Source organism: Heptranchias perlo, chromosome 10 (assembly GCF_035084215.1).
Source record: "Heptranchias perlo isolate sHepPer1 chromosome 10, sHepPer1.hap1, whole genome shotgun sequence".
NCBI lineage: Eukaryota > Metazoa > Chordata > Chondrichthyes > Hexanchiformes > Hexanchidae > Heptranchias > Heptranchias perlo.
The window spans coordinates 13,675,087-13,696,777 of record NC_090334.1 but is presented as its reverse complement, the minus strand read 5'-3'; the positions used below and the strand labels follow the sequence as shown (position 1 = coordinate 13,696,777).

The window sequence follows — 21,691 nt, the reverse complement described above, 5'->3', positions numbered from 1 at the left end:
GGGAGGGCGTCCCGAGGATGGACCTGTCGGGCGACCGATGGGAGCAATAAGGGGGGGCGTCCTGAGGATGGACCTGTCGGGTGACCGATGGCGGGAGTGTTGAGGGGGGGGGCGTCCTGAGGATGGACCTGTCGGGTGACCGATGGCGGGAGTGTTGAGGGGGGGGGGGGGCGTCCTGAGGATGGACCTGTCGGGCGACCGATGGCGGGAGTGTTGGGAGGGTGGCGTCCTGAGGATGGACCTGTCGGGTGACCGATGGCGGGAGTGTTGAGGGGGGGGGGCGTCCTGAGGATGGACCTGTCGGGTGACCGATGGCGGGAGTGTTGAGGGGGGGGGGGCGTCCTGAGGATGGACCTGTCGGGTGACCGATGGCGGGAGTGTTGAGGGGGGGGGGGGCGTCCTGAGGATGGACCTGTCGGGTGACCGATGGCGGGAGTGTTGAGGAGGGGGGCGTCCTGAGGATGGACCTGTCGGGTGACCGATGGCGGGAGTGTTGAGGAGGGGGGCGTCCTGAGGATGGACCTGTCGGGTGACCGATGGCGGGAGTGTTGAGGGGGGGGGCGTCCTGAGGATGGACCTGTCGGGCGACCGATGGCGGGAGTGTTGAGGGGGGGGGCGTCCTGAGGATGGACCTGTCGGGTGACCGATGGCGGGAGTGTTGAGGGGGGGGCGTCCTGAGGATGGACCTGTCGGGTGACCGATGGCGGGAGTGTTGGGAGGGTGGCGGGGTGAGGATGGACCTGTCGGGCGACCGATGGCGGGAGTGTTGGGAGGGTGGCGGGGTGAGGATGGACCTGTCGGGCGACCGATGGCGGGAGTGTTGGGAGGGTGGCGGGGTGAGGATGGACCTGTCGGGCGACCGATGGCGGGAGTGTTGGGAGGGTGGCGGGGTGAGGATGGACCTGTCGGGCGACCGATGGCGGGAGTGTTGGGGGGGGTGGCGGGGTGAGGATGGACCTGTCGGGCGACCGATGGCGGGAGTGTTGGGAGGGTGGCGGGGTGAGGATGGACCTGTCGGGCGACCGATGGCGGGAGTGTTGGGAGGGTGGCGTCCTGAGGATGGACCTGTCGGGCGACCAGTGGCGGGAGTGTTGGGAGGGTGGCGGGGTGAGGATGGACCTGTCGGGCGACCGATGGCGGGAGTGTTGGGAGGGTGGCGGGGTGAGGATGGACCTGTCGGGCGACCGATGGCGGGAGTGTTGGGAGGGTGGCGGGGTGAGGATGGACCTGTCGGGCGACCGATGGCGGGAGTGTTGGGGGGGGTGGCGGGGTGAGGATGGACCTGTCGGGCGACCGATGGCGGGAGTGTTGGGAGGGTGGCGGGGTGAGGATGGACCTGTCGGGCGACCGATGGCGGGAGTGTTGGGGGGGGTGGCGGGGTGAGGATGGACCTGTCGGGCGACCGATGGCGGGAGTGTTGGGGGGGCTGGTGGCGGGGTGAGGATGGACCTGTCGGGCGACCAGTGGCGGGAGTGTTGGGGGGGGGGCGTCCTGAGGATGGACCTGTCGGGTGACCGATGGCGGGAGTGTTGGGAGGGTGGCTGGGCGAGGATGGACACTTTTATTGATTAGTTCTAAAAATACTGGACAAGGGGCCATTTGACTGCCAGTCACGACCTCAGCACGTTTCAAAGCATTTTACAGCCAATGAAGTACTTTTGAAGAGTAGTCAGTGTTGCAATGTTGGAAACGCAGCAGCCAATTTGCACACAGCAAGGTCCCACAAACCTGATGTGATAATGACCAGATAATCTGTTTCTAGTGATGTTGGTTGAGGGATAAATAGTGGCCAGGACACCGGGGAGAACTCCCCTGCTCTTCTTCGAAGTAGTGTCGTGGGATCATTTACATCCACCTGAGAGGGTTTAACATCTGAAAGTCGGCACCTCCGACAGTGCAGCACTCCTTCAGTACTGCACTGGGAATGTCAGCCTAGAAATGAACATCCAGTGGCACATACAACAGGTTATAGTCCAGCAATTTTATTTTAAATTCACAAGCTTTCGGAGATTTTCTCCTTCCTCAGGCAAATGTTTCAAGATCTCCTTGAAGCCTACGCATTTATACATATTGAACAATAATACATGGTGTTTACAGACTGCCCCTGCAACTGCCCGTTGCCAAGGCAATCACCGTGTTCAGACAGAGAGGTGTTACCTGCAGAACCTCCGAATACACATTCAACAAAAAAACAAACAGGGAAAAAAAACAGAGAAAAAAAAACACAGAGAGAGGCAGAAACATCCGGAAGGCAGAGAGAGCCAGCAAATGACCCATTATATTAAAAACAGATAACATTTGTTCGCTGGTGGGGTAACGTGTAGCGTGACATGAACCCAAGATCCCGGTTGAGGCCGTCCTCATGGGTGCGGAACTTGGCTATCAATTTCTGCTCGACGATTTTGCGTTGTCGTGTGTCTCGAAGGCCGCCTTGGAGTACGCTTACCCGAAGGTCGGTGGATGAATGTCCATGACTGCTGAAGTGTTCCCCGACTGGGAGGAAAGAGTCAAACTGGACTCCTCCGGAGGGTCGCTGCCCTCAGCTGGACATGTATGCTCAAGCTGTCAGGAAATGCGTCAATGCCAGATTCATCAGCCGCACTCAGAAGACAGTCCAGAATGTCACCCGAGCACAACGCAACGCCATCAACGCTCTCAAGACCAACCGCAACATCGTCATCAAACCAGCGGACAAAGGAGGAGCCATAGTCATACAGAACAGAACAGACTATTGCAAAGAAGCATACCGACAACTGGACAACCAGGAACACTACAGACGGTTACCCGCAGATCCGACCAAAGAACACACCCACCAGCTCAACAAACTGATCAAGACCTTCGATCCAGACCTTCAAAGCATCCTACGCATTCTCATCCCACGTAATCCCCGCGTGGGAGACTTCTACTGCCTCCCAAAGATACACAAAGCCAACACACCCGGACGTCCCATCGTATCAGGCAACGGAACCCTGTGTGAGAACCTCTCTGGATACATCGAGGGCATCCTGAAACCCATCGTACAGGGAACCCCCAGCTTCTGTCGTGACACTACAGACTTCCTACAAAAACTCAGTACCCACGGACCAGTTGAACCAGGAACACTTCTCACCACGATGGACGTCTCGGCACTATACACCAGTATCCCCCACGATGACGGCATCGCTGCGACAGCATCAATACTCAACACCAACAACAGCCAATCTCCGGAAGCCATCCTACAACTCATCCGCTTCATCCTGGATCACAATGTCTTCACCTTCGATAACCAGTTCTTTACCCAAACACACGGAACAGCCATGGGGACCAAATTCGCACCCCAATACGCCAACATTTTCATGCACAAGTTCGAGCAGGACTTCTTCACTGCACAAGACCTCCAACCAACACTATACACCAGATACATCGACGACATTTTCTTTCTATGGACCCACGGCAAGGAATCACTAAAGAGACTACACGATAACATCAACAAGTTCCATCCCACCATCAAGCTCACCATGGACTACTCCTCAGAATCAGTTTCTTTCTTGGACACACGAATCTCCATCAAAGACGGGCACCTCAGCACCTCACTCTACCGCAAGCCCACGGACAACCTCACGATGCTCCACTTTTCCAGCTTCCACCCTAACCACGTCAAAGAGGCCATCCCCTATGGACAGGCCCTGCGAATACACAGGGTCTGCTCAGACGAGGAGGAACGCGATGGACACCTACAGACGCTGAAAGACGCCCTAGTAAGAACGGGATATGACGCTCGACTCATCGATCGACAGTTCCGACGGGCCACAGCAAAAAATCGCATAGACCTCCTCAGGAGACTAACACGGGACGCAACCAACAGAGTACCCTTTGTCGTCCAGTACTTCCCCGGAGCGGAGAAACTACGCCATGTTCTCCGCAGCCTTCAACATGTCATCAATGAGGACAAACACCTCGCTATGGCCATCCCCACACCTCCACTACTCGCCTTTAAACAGCCACCCAACCTCAAACAGACCATCGTTCGCAGCAAACTACCTAGCTTTCAAGAGAACAGCGTTCACGACGCCACACAACCCTGCCACGGTAACCTCTGCAAGACATGCCAGATCATCGACACAGATACCACCATCACACGAGATGACACCACCCACCAGGTGCATGGTTCATACTCCTGTGACTCAGCCAACGTTGTCTACCTCATACGTTGCAGGAAAGGATGCCCCAGAGCATGGTACATTGGCGAGACCATGCAGACGCTGCGACAACGGATGAACGGACACCGCGCAACAATCGCCAAACAGGAGGGTTCCCTCCCAGTCGGGGAACACTTCAGCAGTCATGGACATTCATCCACCGACCTTCGGGTAAGCGTACTCCAAGGCGGCCTTCGAGACACACGACAACGCAAAATCGTCGAGCAGAAATTGATAGCCAAGTTCCGCACCCATGAGGACGGCCTCAACCGGGATCTTGGGTTCATGTCACGCTACACGTTACCCCACCAGCGAACAAATGTTATCTGTTTTTAATATAATGGGTCATTTGCTGGCTCTCTCTGCCTTCCGGATGTTTCTGCCTCTCTCTGTGTTTTTTTTTCTCTGTTTTTTTTCCCTGTTTGTTTTTTTGTTGAATGTGTATTCGGAGGTTCTGCAGGTAACACCTCTCTGTCTGAACACGGTGATTGCCTTGGCAACGGGCAGTTGCAGGGGCAGTCTGTAAACACCATGTATTATTGTTCAATATGTATAAATGCGTAGGCTTCAAGGAGATCTTGAAACATTTGCCTGAGGAAGGAGAAAATCTCCGAAAGCTTGTGAATTTAAAATAAAATTGCTGGACTATAACTTGGTGTTGTAAAATTGTTTACAATTGTCAACCCCAGTCCATCACCGGCATCTCCACATCATGACATACAACAGGAAGTGTGTTGAAAGGAGGTTAGCACTTCCCAGGTGCGAGAAACAGTACACAGTAGAAAAGGGAGCTTCCAGCATTTAGCTGGAGGCTTCATTACCAGAGCCTTGCCAAGACATTTATCAAACTACGTGCTGCTCCTTAAACCCGACACCCCCCGATGTACTAGACAAAACGTTCATTTATTAAACTCAGTCAACTATCATCTTTAATGAGTGCTATAAATAACACCACAGGTGTGAAGAAGCAAAGGGAAAAATAACAGTGACGCTCTTATTACAAATGGAGCTGTCTGCCGCTTCACAAGAAGCAATGAAGATGCATTCTGTCACAAACAGCTGGTGTGAACTGTCAGTTCGAGTGTGTCAGTGCACCCACCCCATGCAGAGCTTCACCGAGTACTGATGGGAGATTAGGATACTTTCAATCCATTAATTATGACCTTTCACAAAGAACAAATCTGAAGATCCATTAAGCCCAACAAATTGAGACAAAGTGGTCATTGGACAGACTGAAATTCATAAATGCGGTGCAGAGCCACATTCCTTTCTAACCGAATTATACACTACTGATGTGAATTGTCCTTTGACATGAATATAGGAACAGGAGGAGGCCATTCAGCCCCTCAGGCCTGCTCCACCATTCAATTAGATCATGGTTGATCTGCACCTCTACTCCATTTTCCCACCTTAGCTCCATATCCCTTGATACCCTTAACTAACAAAAATCTATCCATCTCAGTCTGGAAAGCTCCAATTGACCCCCAGCATCCACAGCCTTTGGGGGAGAGAATTCAAAATTTCTACTACCCTTTGTGTGTAGCAATGAAATTAAATGAGCTTTCAAACTAATTCCCTTGGACAAAATGGCCCGAGCAGCTTAGAAAGAAGAAAGAAATGTCAAGATGTCCTGAGGTCATGAAAAGTGCATTTATATAGCGCCTTTAATGACCTCAGGACATCCCAAAGTTCTTTACAGCCAATGAAGTACTTTTGAAGTGTAGTCACTGTTGTAATGTAGGAAACGTAGCAGCCAATTTGCACACAGCAAGATCCCACAATCAGCAATGTGATAATGACCAGATAATCTGTTTTAGTGATGTTAGTTGAGGGTTGAATATTGGCCAGAACTCCCCTGCTCTTCATTGAATAGTGCCATGGGATCTTTTACGTCCACCTCAGACAGCAGACGAGGCTTCGGTTTAACGTCTCATGAAGATGTGTAGATTTTACAAACTAGTACTCCCGGCATAGAGCTGGAAGAGAACATGTCAGGAATTGAGGCTTGGAGTTCGGCAGACCGTGAGGGATTTCCCATCTGTAATGCAGCCGGGGAGTACATTTATAAAATCAGGCCTAATATTTAATGGTTGTTCTTGCCTTCCCCCCACCCCCGTCAATGTTCTCCCTTCCCCTGCCCAAAGTGCTGGCTCTGTGCCAGAATACAGAGCCTTGCAGGAGCCCGATGCCACCTCGGACAAATGGCGATTCTTTATCGCGTGCGATTGTTGACAGGCTATTCAATTGCGTAGGGCATCGCAGCTGAGCCAGATCCCGTGCTCACCCGAAACCCGCGCACAGTCCGCTTTCTAGCGAGGATCACTGGATAACAATCACGGGCAGGAACCCACCTTTGGTGTCCCAGCAAAGATCAGATAACTCAGAAGGAAAAGAAAACAGGAATTCACCTGGGACCCTTTGGTCTCCTTGGTTTAATTCTCCACCATGGGAGGCCTTTACACGCTAGGAGAAGCTGGGAGCTTTTTGTTTAATGACATTAAGCTCGCAAAAAGATATTGGATTTCATCCTCCAAATGGAATTTTTTTTTGCTTATATTAATTTTAAACAAAATTAAATTAAGTTAGTGACACCGTCAGAGACAGCAATCAATCTTTTTCTCACCTTACTTCATAATTCAGAATGAAAGAATTTGCATTGATACAGCACCTTTCACCACCTCATGACGTCCCAAAGCGCTTTACAGCCAACAAAGTACTTTTGAAGTGTAGTCACTGTTGTAATGTAAGAAATACAGCAGCCAAATTCCACGCAGCAAGGTCCCACAAGGACAATGTGATAAATAACCAGATAGTCTGTTTTAGTGAGGTTAGTTGAGGAATAAATATTGAGTAGGACACCAGGGAGAACTCCACTTGCTCTTCTTCAAATAGTGGATCTTTTATATCCACCTGAGAGGACAGATAGGGCCTCAGTTTAACTGAAAGACCTCCAACAGTGCAGCACTTCCTCAGTACTGCACTGGAGTGTCAGCCTGGCTTATGCACTCAACTTCCCTAGAGTGGGATTATGAACCCACAACTTTCTGCCTCAGAGGCAACAGTGCTACCCACTGAGCCATGGCTAACTATCGCATGGGCTGTTCTCAACTGAGGGGATAAAGCTAGTAAATTGATTGCCAATGTGCCAAGACTTGCCCAATAGTTCCCCTGAGGCTGTTGGTAAGTACACTGAATAATGTGGTACTGATCTATATGGAACAAGAACGGCCCAGGCTCGGTCCCTGGTCTCTGCAGAGTTAGATAGATCTCTCTGCTTCAGTAGCAGTAGGAGCATAACGACTGACCTCAGGAAGGGGAAGAATCAGCCAAGGTTTCTTTTGCTAGATTGCCAGTTGGTGACATCCACGTATCAATGAGCATTGGGTGAAGAAGACCATGTTTGATTATGATGTCCTATGTGGTTGAATAGCATGCCAAATTTGACAGATGGAGAATGGTCTCTCGGAGGAAGTACTAGAGGGCACTTGACAACCACATCATTGTGCCAAAGCATGAATCAGCACCTTCATAGAATCATACAGCACAGGAGGAAGCCATTCGGCCCATCATGACTGTGCCAGCTCTTTGAGAGAGCTATCCAATTAGTCCCATTCCCCTGCCCTTTCCCCATAGCCCAGCAAATTTTTCCTTCTCAATGATATATACAATTCCATTTTGGAAGTTATTATTGAATATTGGGTTTCCTCCACCCTTTCAGACTGCGCATTCCAGGTCACAACAATTCGCAGTGCAAAAAAAATTCTCCTCATCTCCCCCCTGGTTCTTTTGCCAATTACCTCAAATCTGTGTCCTCTGGTTATCGATCGTTCTGCCAGTGAAAACAGTTTCTCCCTATTTACTCTATCAAAACCCCACATAATTTTGAACACTTCTGTTAAAGTCTCCCTTTAACCTTCTCTGATCTAAGAAGAACAACCCCAGCTTCTCCAGTCTCTCCACATAACTGAAGTCCCTCATCACTGGTACCATTCTGGTAAATTTCCTCTGTAGCCTCTCCGAGGCCATCCCAAGAACAGCGAGTTCTCTCAGTATCCAAACCGACATTTATCCGTCAACCAACTCGTCCAAAAATAGATTAACTGGTCATTACCTAATTTGCTGACCGTGGGATCTTGCTGTGCACATCATGGCTGCCCTGTTTGCCTGCAAAACAATGATGACTACACTTCAGCGGTAATTTATGGGATGTCCTGAGGATGTGGCAGGTGTTATGTTAACTCGAGTTCTTTTCTTTCTACACATCTTCATTGTGTTCAACTCTGTCCTCATGTATTTTTTATTTATTCAGTTCATTTTTTAAAGGAGTTTAATTAGCATAAAAAGGGCAGCCTTGATGAGTCAGGAGAGAGGATTTATAAACAACTCACTGCGTAAAAAAAATTCTCCTCATCACCCCTCTGGTTTTTTTACCAATTACCTTAAATCTGTGTCCTCTGGTTACCGACCCTCCTGCCAGTGGAAACAGTTTCTCCTTATTTAGTCTATCAAAACCCCTCATCATTCTGACCCCCTTCTATTAAATCTCCACTTAACATTCTCTGCTCTAAGGAGAACAATCTCAGCTTCCCTAGTCTCTTCCTAAAACTATAGACTGTGCCAATATGGACACACAGAGAAAGGCACCATCACTGTAGTAATGACTTCACAGAGGCCTCATTAAAAATGGAATCTTGTAGATCTGCTACCTGTGCAAGGGTTATAAATTGCTTTTAATTGGTGATTAATGACTGTCTAATACTTGTATCCCAGTGGTCCTTTCCCGACATCAGTTTAATTTTCTAAAGCTATTGAACCAGAATTATTCCACAAGACAAAAGAGCTCATTAATACTTAGGCCCAAAGGCACTAAACTAGGCTGTAGGAGTTCTGGGGAAATTTAGGCCAAGGTGCCATGTTCCCTTGTGTGGAGAGTGAGCTGCCTTTGTTTTATCCTCATTTACTGTCTTCCTACTTTCTTGCAATTGTCTTTAAGCTAGTCAATGTGGTTTTTATCCATAAAATGAACATCCCCTGTTAATTAACTTTCCCCCTGAGACAGAGTGATCTGCCATATTGAAAGCTTCACCCAGAGAAAGTTTGAAAATCAGTCAAGCCTGACACATTTGTATTGTATGTTTTTTTATCTCTCGCTCCATCTCCTGACTCTCTCTGGGGTAGGGTTCATGGGCCCAGGGAGTCCGGTAACACCTCATCCAAGCTGCAAGTTTTGATGGGTGAGCCCCAACAGTGAATGCCAGCAGGCTATTTGACAACAGGCTGCATCACAGGTGTGTATAATACTTCCCTCTTGTGGGAGCTGTACAGCACAGTGGGTTAACCACGAACCTTTCATCTATAGTACCTGTGTTCAGTTCTAGTCCAGACTGACGGGGTGAAAGTTTTCTATATCTGCTGGCCGTAAGGATCCTATGTGAAATGAGTTTGGACATCCTCATCCTAGTTCTGAGTGGGTATGAGTCTGCAGCACAGGATGGCTGATGTGAGACATGGGGGAAACAATGTCACATTGGTGAAGTAAGGAATGCGCTTCGGAGATTGAAGCTGAGGCGTGTTGTTGAAACGAAGTAGAAAGGACATATTGGCCTTGGAGGGGACGCAGCGCAGATTCACCAGAATGATACTGGGGCTAAAAGGGTTAAATTATGAGACTAGGTTGCGTAGACTAGGCTTGTATTCCCTTGAGTACAGAAGATTATGAGGTGATCTAATTGAGGTGTTTGAGATGATTAAAGGATTTGATAGGGGAGACAGAGAGAAACTATTTCTTCTAGTGGGAGAGTCCAGAACAAGGGGGCATAACCTTAAAATTAGAGCTGGGCTGTTCAGGGGTGATGTCAGGAAGCACTTCTTCACACAAAGGGTAGTGGAAATCTGGAACTCTCTCCCCCAAAAAACTATTGAGGCTGGGGGTCAATTGAAAATTTTAAAACTGAGATTGATAGATTTTTGTTGGGTAAGGGTATTAGGGGTTATGGAACCAAGGCAGGTAGATGGAGTTAAGATACAGATCAGTCATGATTTAATTGAATGGCGGAACAGGCTCGAGGGGCTGAGTGGCCCACTCCTGTTCTTACGTTCCTATGAAAGGCCAGGCTTATCTCCTGGAGTTTCTATTTAAGCAGCTTCAGCATGCAGCAGCCACCAGGCGCTGAGTGGCCGGAGCCAACCCGATGAAGGAATAATTGTAGTTTCTTATTTCATTTGCCTGGAGGGTGTTTTGTTCCGGAGAATGGTTCACTTGGAATGCAGCAGAGAGAAACTGGTATAAATACCAAGAGCATACAAAAAAAAACAGAGGCTGGGGGTCAACTGAAAATTTCAAAATTGAGATTGATAGATTTTTGTTAGGCAAATTTATTAAAGGTTACAGAACCAAAGCAGCTAGATGGAGTTAAGATACAGATCAGCCATGATCTAATTGAATGGCGGAACAGGCTCGAGGGGCTGAATGGTCTACTCCTGTTCCTATGTTCCAAAGTAGAGGGAGTTTTCCCTGTGCTGTGCCTGACCTGGGAGCACTTGATGTTGACATCGCAGATTTTTATTCGGGCCGGGATCAGTGCAGGTTGTGGCGGGGTGGGGGAGCCCGAAAGGGGATGGCGCATCCGCAAGTCTTAAAGCTCTCGATGCCCGGTTGCTTTTAACATCCGGGCCTCATTATAATATCTGAAATCGGTCCCTTGCACGAAGCCGGTGGGAGTGAGGTGAGGGACAGGGTGGGTGGGGGGAGCGGGAGAGTGAATTGGGGTGGGAGCCAGCTCACGCTGGGGACCCTAGGGGTACGGTCAGCAGCATAAGGTAACCACCTGGGGGAAGAGGGCTCCTAAACGATACCGGTGTAGGGAGAGGGGCAGAGATAGGGGAGGCCCAATGGTTCGTTCGAGGGTCCGGAGGGACCACTCCTGCTACTCCTGACCCCCTTCAAGGAATCCTCCCGATGAATTGAAAAACGTTGCTCATTTGGCCTCTTCTGGCCACTCTCCCGCGTCCTGCCAGGATTGCCAGTAAGTGGACATTTTAACCCCTCCACTGCACACCAGGCGGGGGTTAAAATCAACCCCTTCGTGCCTAACATGGGGTGGGTTCCACTCCCCAGCATTAACTCTGCTTACCTTGATGACCGTAACATTACTTGTTTAAATTCTGTCCTCATTCCCGACATCCAGTCGGAATAAGTGGAGTGGTCGGGAAGCTCAGCCATTCTTATCTCTCTATTGCCAAAGGCACTGAGGCCAATTGTCTCCCTACCCCTAACTGCTGCCACCACTGAAATCAGCTGACTGAGCACATACCAGTTATGGGCCCTGGTATATAGCTCAGCACCATTAGACTGCGTGGATAACCAATATCCACGGGGTGAGTTAAAAGGCCGCAATTTGAACTAACTGCTCCTGAATGGATAAACTTAAAACTGATATTAGGAATTTCTTCACACAAAGGCTCATCCGTACTTGGAATGTGCTCCCAGATAGAGTAATAGAGGCAACACTCCGGACAATAATTTAAGTAGATGCTACAATGGGGGAAGTGTAAGGCCTTCCAGGATGGATGAAGTAAGATGGACCAACTGGTCTTCCTCATCGGTAATTTTAAATGGAGGGTCACTAATGAGAATCAGTGCAGATATTTATTTAACTGAACTGATCCTTCCTAGACCTCAAATAGTTAATTGTGAAGCGAATGCAACCATTTCTATCCTGCCTTCTTGGCATTTCATCTCCGTTGAGTTGTTTATCTTGTTCAAATTTGTTTTGTGCCATGTTTCTCTCAATCTGTCAGGGAGCTGCCATTCCAGGGATCCCCAGACAAGGACTTGTTTTTTTTATTCGTTCATGGGATGTGGGCATCGCTGGTGAGGCCAGCATTTATTGCCCATCCCTGATTGCCCTTGAGAAGGTGGTGGTGAGCCGCCTTCTTGAACTGCTGCAGTCTGTGTGGTGAAGGTTCTCCCACAGTGCTGTTAGGTAGGGAGTTCAAGCATTTTGACCCAGCGACGATGAAGGAACAGCGATATATTTCCAAGTCGGGATGGTGTGTGACTTGGAGGGGAATGTGCAGGTGGTGTTGTTCCCATGCGCCTGCTGCCCCTGTCCTTCTAGGTGGTAGAGGTCGTGGGTTTGGGAGGTGCTGTCGAAGAAGCCTTGGCGAGTTGCTGCAATGCATCCTGTGGATGGTACACACTGCAGCCACTGTGCGCCGGTTTGGGAAGGAGTGAATGTTTAGGGTGGTGGATGGGGTGCCAATCAAGCGGGCTGCTTTGTCCTGGATGATGTTGAGCTTCTTGAGTGTTGTTGGAGCTGCACTCATCCAGGCAAGTGGAGAGTATTCCATCACACTCCTGACTTGTGCCTTGTAGATGGTGGAAAGGCTTTGGGGAGTCAGGAGGTGAGTCATTCGCCGCAGAAAACCCAGCCTCTGACCTGCTCTTGTATCCAAAGTATTTATGTGGCTGGTCCAGTTAAGTTTCTGATCAATGGTGACCCCTAGGATGTTGATGATGGTGGATTCGATGATGGTAATGCCGTTGAATATCAAGGGGATGTGGTTAGACTCTCTTTTGTTGGAGATGGTCATTGCCTGGAAATTGTCTGGCGTGAATGTTACTTGCCACTTATCAGCCCAAGCCTGGATGTTGTCCAGGTCTTGCTGCATGCGGGCACAGACTGCTTCATTATTTGAGGGGTTGCGAATAGAACTGAACACTGTGCAATCATCAGCGAACATCCCCATTTCTGACCTTTTGATGGAGGGAAGGTCATTGATGAAGCAGCTGAAGATGGTTGGGCCTAGGACACTGCCCTGAGGAACTCCTGCAGCAATGTCCTGGGGCTGAGATGATTGGCTTCAATAACCACTACCACCTTCCTTTGTGTTAGGTATGACTCCAGCCATTGGAGAGTTTTCCCTCTGATTCCCATTAACTTCAATTTTACTAGGGCTCCTCGGTGCCACACTCGGGCAAATGCTGCCTTGATGACAAGGGCAGTCACTCTCACCTCACCTCTAGAATTCAGCTCTTTTGTCCAGTTTGGACCAAGGCTGTACTGAGGTCTGGAGCCGATTGGTCCTGGCGGAACCCAAACTGAGCATCAGTGAGCAGGTTATTGGTGAGTAAGTGCCGCTTGATAGCACTGTCAACGACACCTTCTATCACTTTGCTGATGATTGAGAGTAAACTGATGGGGCGATAATTGGCCAGATTGGATTTGTCCTGCATTTTGTGGACAGGACATACCTGGCCAATTTTCCACTTTGTTGGGTAGATGCCAGTGTTGTAGCCGTACTGGATCAGCTTGGCTAGTGTCGCGGCTAGTTCTGGAGCACAAGTCTTCAGCACTACAGCAGGATGTCGTCGGGGCAAATAGCCTTTACTGAATCCAGTACTTGATATCATGTGGAGTGAATCGAATTGGCTGAAACTGGCTTCTGTGATGGTGGGAATCTCAGGAGGAGGCTGAGATGTATCATCCACTCGGCACTTCTGGCTGAAGATGGTTGCAAATGCTTCAGCCTTGTCTTTTGCACGCATGTCCTGGGCTCTGCAATCATTGAGGATGGGAATGTTCACGGAGCCTCCTCCTCCCGTTAGTTGTTTAATTGTCCACCACCATTCACGAATGGATGTTGCAGGACTTCAAAGCTTTGATCTGATCTGTTGATTGTAGAATCGTTTAGCTCCATGTATAGCATGTTGCTTCTGCTGTTTAGCATGCATGTAGTCCTGAGTTGCAGCTTCACCAGGTTGGCACCTCATTTTTAGGTACGCCTGGTGCTGCTCCTGGCATGCTCTTCTACACTCCTCATTGAACCAGGGTTGATCCCCTGGCTTGTTGGTAATGGTAGAGTGAGGAATATGCCGGGCCATGAGGTTACAGATTGTGGTGGAATACAATTCTGCTGCTGCTGATGGTCCACAGTGCCTCATGGATGCCCAGTTTTGAGCTGCTAGATCTGTTCTGAATCTATCCCATTTAGCACGGTGGTAGTGCCACACAACACGTTGGATGGTGTCCTCAGTGTGAAAACGGGACTTCCTCTCCACAAGGACTGTGCGGTGGTCACTCCTACCAATACTGTCATGGACAGGTGGATCTGCGACAGGTAGATTGGTGAGGACGAGGTCAAGTAGGTTTTTCCCTCGTGTTGGTTCGCTCACCACCTGCCGCAGGCCCAGTCTCACAGCTATGCCCTTCAGGACTCGGCCAGCTCGGTCAGTAGTGGTGCTACCGAGCCACTCTTGGTGAAGGACATTGTAGTCCCCCATCCAGAGTACATTCTGTGCCCTTGCTACCCTCAGTGCTTCCTCCAAGTGGTGTTCAACATGGAGGAGGACTGATTCATCAGCTGAGGGAGGGCAGTAGGTGGTAATCAGCAGGAGGTTTCCTTGCCCATGTTTGACCTGATGCCATGAGATTTCATGGGGTCCGGAGTCAATGTTGAGGACTCCCAGGGCTACTCCCTCCTGACTGTATATCACTGTATCGCCACCTCTGGTGGGTCTGTCCTGCCGGTGGGACAGGACATACCCAGGGGTGGTGATGGAGGAGTCTGGGACGTTGGCTGAAGGGTATGATTCTGTGAGTATGGCTATGTCAGGCTGTTGCTTGACTAGTCTATGGAACAGCTCTCACAATTTTGGCACAAGTCCCCAGATGTTAGTGAGGAGGACTTTGCAGGGTCGACTGGGCTTGGTTTGCCTTTGTCGTGTACGGTGACTAGTGGTCTGATGCTAAGTGGTCCGTCAGGGTTTATTCTTATTATGACTTCTTTTAGCGAGATTGTACAACTGAGTTTAGGTGCAGATCCACCATCCACTCTCAGGGCATGGCCATAGAATTAGAAAACTACAGGCAAAGATGATAAAATACTGCATGGATCAGGACGATTCCTAATGGGAGCAGGGTAAAGTCAACTGTAGTTCAATCTGCGCCTCATCCCTTTGGAGATTTTTCTTATAAGTGAAGTCACTTTCCATTAAGAGATTAAATAAGTTATATAGAGTCCACAAAAGCAAACATTGGACATGGTTTGTTGGAGGGTGTGAGCCTGATGAGCTGAATGCCCTTGCATCCTTGCACCTCATGTACTTACAAACAGAGCTACCATGCCAGTGAGTAAAATGCTGAATGGAATGGCCCTTATAATGGGAGTCCATCAGTCATGGCCAGAATCATTGCCTCACACTCCCTGGCCAGGTTATTGAGATCTCCGTGAGCGGTCTAACGCTATGGCTAGTGATCAAGAACAGGAAGCCGAACTGATTTTCCCCCGGTCTCCAGCCCAGGCTAATATAGCACTGAACCTGAGACCTTCCTAGTGTGTGGGTCACTCGGCTACAGTGAGACTGACTCGTGTCTGCTTTAGTAATGTGACATTCAGCATAATTCAGCATTCAGCTCATCAGGCTCACACCCTCCAACAAACTGTGTCCAATGTTTGCTTTTGTGGACTGCATATAACTTATTTAATCTCTTAATGGAAAGTGACTTCCCTTATAAGAAAAATCCCCAATCTTCCTATTCCAGCTCAACTCCATGAGTTTGCGATCTGTCTCATTCTTTCTGATCGTAAATCTGGCCGTTCATATTTGCACTGTTTATACAATGCCTTGACTTTGGGAAATGCATGATTTCACTTATCCTTCCGGCTTGTAGGTTATGCTCTGTATCCCACCATTCTCCATAGATAAATCCCTGCAGTGGAACATCAGAAGTTGCAACTGCCATAGGCAGACTTCAGGCCATCATTTAGGAGGATTGACCATTCCAATTCCTTCAGGCTGCGCATCAGAAGATATAATAATGTTGACAGTTCACAATTTCAAAGTCCTTTGGTTTCTAAATCTGTATTTTGTTTTCAAAAGGTGTATCCAGCTGTTTCAAAACTTTGCAAAATACATTGTTCAGTGCTCAACTATTCATAGACCAACCTCCAGCCTGCAGCACAAGGCAATGCAGTCATTACCTTTCAACACTAATGCAACTCTGTGCTTCTCTCTCCCTCTCTCTCTCTCTCTCTCTCTCTACCCCCACCCCTATTTCTCCTAGACATCATTGACTGTGTTTGATCAGCGTGGAGATGGATTTGATGAGAAAACCTAAATCGGGATTCCAGAGAGGTCTTTGCTCTGGAGGGACACATTGATCGATGCGGCAGCACAAGGTGTGCGGCAGAGATGAAGATCCTAACTGCGGACCATACAATGCAGCTGATGAATGGCGTCCAGCACTCTGCACACTTCTACTGGCAAATTGGCGATTGATCGAATATAATTCATCTGCATCTCAGGCTGACTCTTCTTGCACAGCCGTTGAATGGACCGACCGTCTCCTTAAGTCTTCCAAGTCATTAATCTTAATTCAAGAGTTCACGCGGCAGATGTGTAATGCATTCCCAGGAATCCATTAGCTCCAGCAATATGTTTGCCTTGTTCCATTTGAAGTGGGAGCACTGCTTAGCCTTCAATGAAGCAGGAGGCATCTCATGCACCGATTTAGCCATGAAACCCACTGCAAAGATCCTCACAGCAGGAACACAGATGGATGGAGGTTGCTGGTAAGAACGTACCAAGTCTTTAAAGGACCAGCCATTGGACCACTGGAGAGTATACTAGTCTACATTTTGGAACAGCGAATCAGAACGCTAGCAGCTATTGACTTTGGCCAAGTTGTCTCATTTTGTAGGAGGTACGTCATTTTGCAACCTTCGGCCAAGTTGTCTCATTTTCCTTTAGGTCCGACAGGACAACTGTGGAGGGCTGCCCTCGGGAGCTCCAGGACCGACCAACATGGTGCTGCCACCTCCCGACAGGCGCCACGTGTGCCTCTCCACCATTGTCATCATGAGCAGCATGGCCTTCATGGACGCTTACCTGGTGGAGCAGAACCAGGGGCCCCGGAAGATTGGGGTCTGCATCATTGTGCTGGTCGGAGACATCTGCTTCCTGATTGTGCTCCGGTATGTGGCGGTCTGGGTCGGAGCCGAGGTAAAGACCGCCAAACGCGGCTACGCCATGATCCTCTGGTTCCTGTACATATTCGTCCTGGAGATCAAGCTCTACTTTATTTTTCAGAACTATAAGGCTGAGAAAAAGAACGCGGACACAATTGCGCGCAAGGCACTGACCTTACTACTTTCCATCTGTGTGCCTGGACTGTACCTCATCTTGATCGCCTTGGACAGCATGGACTATGTCAGAACTTTCAGGAAGAAGGAGGATCTAAGAGGACGTCTCTTTTGGGTAGCCTTGGACTTGCTGGATATTTTGGACATCCAGGCCAATCTATGGGAGCCACATAAGTCAGGTCTTCCCATGTGGGCAGAAGGCCTCATGTTTTTCTATTGCTATATTCTCTTGCTCATTCTGCCTTGCGTCTCTCTTAGTGAGATCAGCATGCAGGGTGAGCACATAGCCCCTCAAAAGATGATGCTATACCCTGTTTTAAGCCTGGTAACCATCAACGTAGTCACAATATTCATCCGGGTGATTAACATGGTATTGTTTCGAGATAGTCGGGTCTCGACTATATTCATTGGTAAGAACATCATTGCCATTGCCACCAAGACTTGCACTTTCATAGAGTATCAGAAACAGGTCAAGAATTTCCCGGAGAACGCAATAGCTCTTGAGCTCCAGCAGAACTCCATCTCGCACAATCAGACCATCCACGATTCACAGGCCATCCCGCACGACCAAACGCCAACCGGGGAAATAGTGGACACATGACGATGAGATGGCCAAGCAGCGAATGACATCGCAGATCGTTTGCAACTGTGGCCCGGGGAGGCGAGGTGGAGAGCCAATCCGAAGGAGACAATTCCAGACTGTGGGTACCACGGACAGCTCCTGGTCCAATAAGACTGCATGGATGGGCTGACAAAGATCTGTGTTCACCCCCTCTCGCTCTTCCCCACCTTCTATCGGGCTCCTATCGCCAGCCCCTCGCTACATCTCAGGTACGGTGTGGAAATAAGAAGAGTTTGAATGGAGCTTTGGGATGGTACCAGAAACTCTTCAAAATATAACTCAGGCTTCGGCCTGGAACTCCAGCTTGAAGCCACCAAGGGAGGCAGCAACACAATGTTTTTTCATAGTCAATGGTACATTGGATTTGCCATTATCAAGATGCAAGACTTTTGCGTCCAAATTTCTAATGTCCGAATTAACATGTTTATTATAATGGTGACTGTTTTACAAACATATTTTGAGGTCTAACTGTATTTTCAGAACAGAGTATTTAAATTATTTCATAAATTACATTTCTGTAAGAGTTTAAAGGCAGAAGACTAGAGGGGTAAAGGGAAGGAATGCAACCTGTTTTAATACATGACAGCTTGCCCATGAATCATCAGCTCTTTTGTTCAGGTAATCATTCTTCATGTGGTATCCTTCACCTCCTTTGTATTTCCATCTCAGGATCGCTGTCTTAATCCCAGGGCTCTTCAATTCTCATGAAATCCTCTCAGTCTTTCTGGTTTGTTAATTTGAATAATTTTATTGGAAGGAGACTTCAAGTGCATTTGTACATCGCACAGAAGACAGCCATTGATGTTAGGCCCCTGCCTAAATCACTAGCAGCTAACGTTTTGTAACACTCGCACGCAATGGACCTCCTCTTTTTTTTAAAAAAAAGACAACATTGGGAAGGTTTAGAAATACACATCTTCTATTTTAATCTCAAATTTATGCTGCTCCCCCTTCATTCAGTGAACTGCTCCCCTGATGATGCGCTGGATTGAGTCTCAGCCAATCACCAGTTTGAGTCGCAACACCATTTGGCGGAACTGTCCATTTGATAGGGATGAGGAGACATCACTCCGTTAATAATGCTAGGTTGCCAAAGGAATTGGCCACCGCCTTTTAATAAACAGCCACTAGTTGTTGGGATTTATGAAGCATGCTGTTAGACTAAGGTTTCATGTTGAAGAAAAAAAGGGGCAAAGCAAAGCACCTATTTAATTTTATGCACAGGAGGTGTGTGTTTTGGAGATCATGTGCTGTGTTTGTTTTACATCATCAGTCTGTCCCTGTCATTACTGGACAAACAGGTACCTGTGTCATTCTCTGAGGAGAACAGGCACTCAACTGAAAGACTAAGTTAAATAATTTTGACTGTCCATATTTGTTTTATGGTGGAGATAAGTAGAAAATGAGTTGATTTGCTGAAAACAAAATAAAAGATATTTGTTTGACAAACACTGTGGGCCTTATAATTGAATAATAAGAGGATTCTCGTGGGTTGAATATGAAATCCAACGAGACAGCAGAGCTAAAGTACGCACTCATGGCATGGTTTGCATTTTGCTCATTAACCCAATAAATTCTGTATTAAAACTCTTACTACGCAATAGAACAGCAAAAATTGGGTAACAAGGTCAAGTAAAATGTCTCAATTCGCTATTTTCCCTGTTTAAAATAGCCATTGCTCCATGTAGCACTCTCGCCTCTGGTCAGGAGGCGGTGGGTTCAAGCCCCACTCCAGATACTTGAGTCCATAATCCAGGTTAATATTCAGTCAGATGAGACGCTAAACTGAGGCCCCGTCTGCCCACTCAGATGAACATAAAAGATCCCATGGCTCTATTTCGAAGAAGAGCAGGGGAGTTCTCCCCCGTGTCCTGGCCAATATTTATCCCTCAACCAACATCATTAAAAACAGATTATCTGATCATTATCTCATTGCTGTTTGTGGGACCTTGCTGTCACATTACAGCAGTGACTACACTGCAAAAGTACTCCATTGCCTGTAAAGCACTTTGGGACGTCCCAAGGTCATGAAAGGCGCGATATAAATGCAAGTCCTTTCTTTCTTTTTGGGTTAATGACCGTTAAAATAGTGAACAGATTGCCACTTGAGAAGTGCCACTCCTACCTGTCAGCCCGATCACATAAGTCTGCTATAATCTGAAGCTTTTATTTAATTTTGTGACTCCGTTAATGATATTTTTGTCCGGTCTGTCATAAATATCGAGAGTTTTTTTATGCCCCATGTGTCTTTACGTAGAGCGGCTTTCAGCTCGCTCCAGGAAATTTGTCCGGTCCGCCATCTTGAAAATTCCTGTTAAACCGGAATGAAAGTTGGAGATTCCAAGTGAGCAGAGCAAAGGCAATCATATACTTCATTGACCTGTCACAGAACTGATTTAAATTTCTACCCTTCTGGTCTTATGTCACGGTGAATATTAATGAAAATATAGAAATAGAGTTATCCATTCTTGTGTGCAACCTTGCCACTAACAACCGGTAACTGCCAGTGGTATCTGCCAATTTTAAGATCTATTTACGCTAACAGACTCACAAGACAGAGATATAGATTCACCGGCACTGATTTGAGGGATATGACTTCCGACCACTGAACAACTTTGCATCCAGAATGGACGGCCAACCAGCACACTCTCTCGGTCGGGCAGCAAAGTCAAAATTGACTCTAAGGAGTTAAGAGACCCAGTGCTCTTGTGTCTTTAAAGGATTCACAGCATTTGAGTTGGGTTAATGCTTCCAGACAATAAGCTCTTCACTCAACCATTCCTCCCTCCCCTCCTCCCCCTTCTCACCCCAAAGGTGCTGCTTCTTTCTTGGGTATCATTCCACGGCTACCACCAGCCCTCCAGCGTCTTGCCTAAGTGACCATTCTCCATGCATGAGCCCTGGCAAGGAGTGTTGCCCAGCTGTTCGACCGTGGGTGAGATCACGACAGAGCCCAATCCTATCCTCCTCTAACAACCAAAGATGGACACATCTAAATGGAGTCGCTGGCTACCAATCAAGAGTGGGAATGCAGGCATTATTTTCCCTCTCCCTACCTCAGGCCAATTGTGGCCCTACTCATCACACCCCCTGGTCATCTTAACTCCAAAATAAAAAAAACTGTTGCAGTAAGCATCAGGGAAATTCAAGGGCAAGAATTCTGATTGTCATGAGTGTTACCACTAGAAAGAAAGAAGAACTTGTATTTACTTAGCGCCTTGCACAACCTCGGGGCATCCCAAAGTGCTTCACAGACAATGAAGTGCATTCACTGTTGTAATGTAGATACGCAGCAGCCAATTTGCACACAGCAAGGTCCCACAAACAGCAATGAAATAATGACCAGATCGCCTGTTTTTTTTTAGTGATGTTGGTTGAGGGACAAATATTGGCCAGGATACCAAGAAGAACTCCCCTGCTCATCTTCAAATAGTGCCATGGGATTTTTCACATCTACCTGGAAGGGCAGATGAGGGCTTGGTTTAACATCTGAGCTGAATGACAGCACCTCCAACAGTGCAGCACTCAGTTCTGCACTGGAGTGTCAGCCTAGATTATGTGCTCAAGTCTCAGGAGTGGGAATTGAGCCCACAACTTTCTGGCTCAAAGGTGAGAGTTCTACCATTGAGTCACAGCTAACACTGGAGAGCTATCAGTCATTTCCATTTGCAGAGGAATAAAATGCTTGGGTTCCCACCCTTGATCGGTATCCAGTGACAATGATGATAATGATTATATTTTCATC

General features: G+C 48.1%; 1 protein-coding gene across 1 annotated transcript in view; it reads left to right on the top strand.

Moving 5' to 3' along the window:
• LOC137326097 (transmembrane protein 121) overlaps positions 1–19,363 on the top strand; it is a 70,333-nt gene extending 50,970 nt beyond the window's left edge. The window contains exon 2 of the mRNA XM_067990972.1: positions 16,247–19,363. Coding sequence (XP_067847073.1) covers positions 16,987–17,925 — 939 coding nt within the window. The 5' untranslated portion in view covers positions 16,247–16,986 and the 3' untranslated portion in view covers positions 17,926–19,363. The remainder of the gene's footprint in view (positions 1–16,246) is intronic.
• The last annotated feature ends 2,328 nt before the right edge of the window (positions 19,364–21,691 follow it).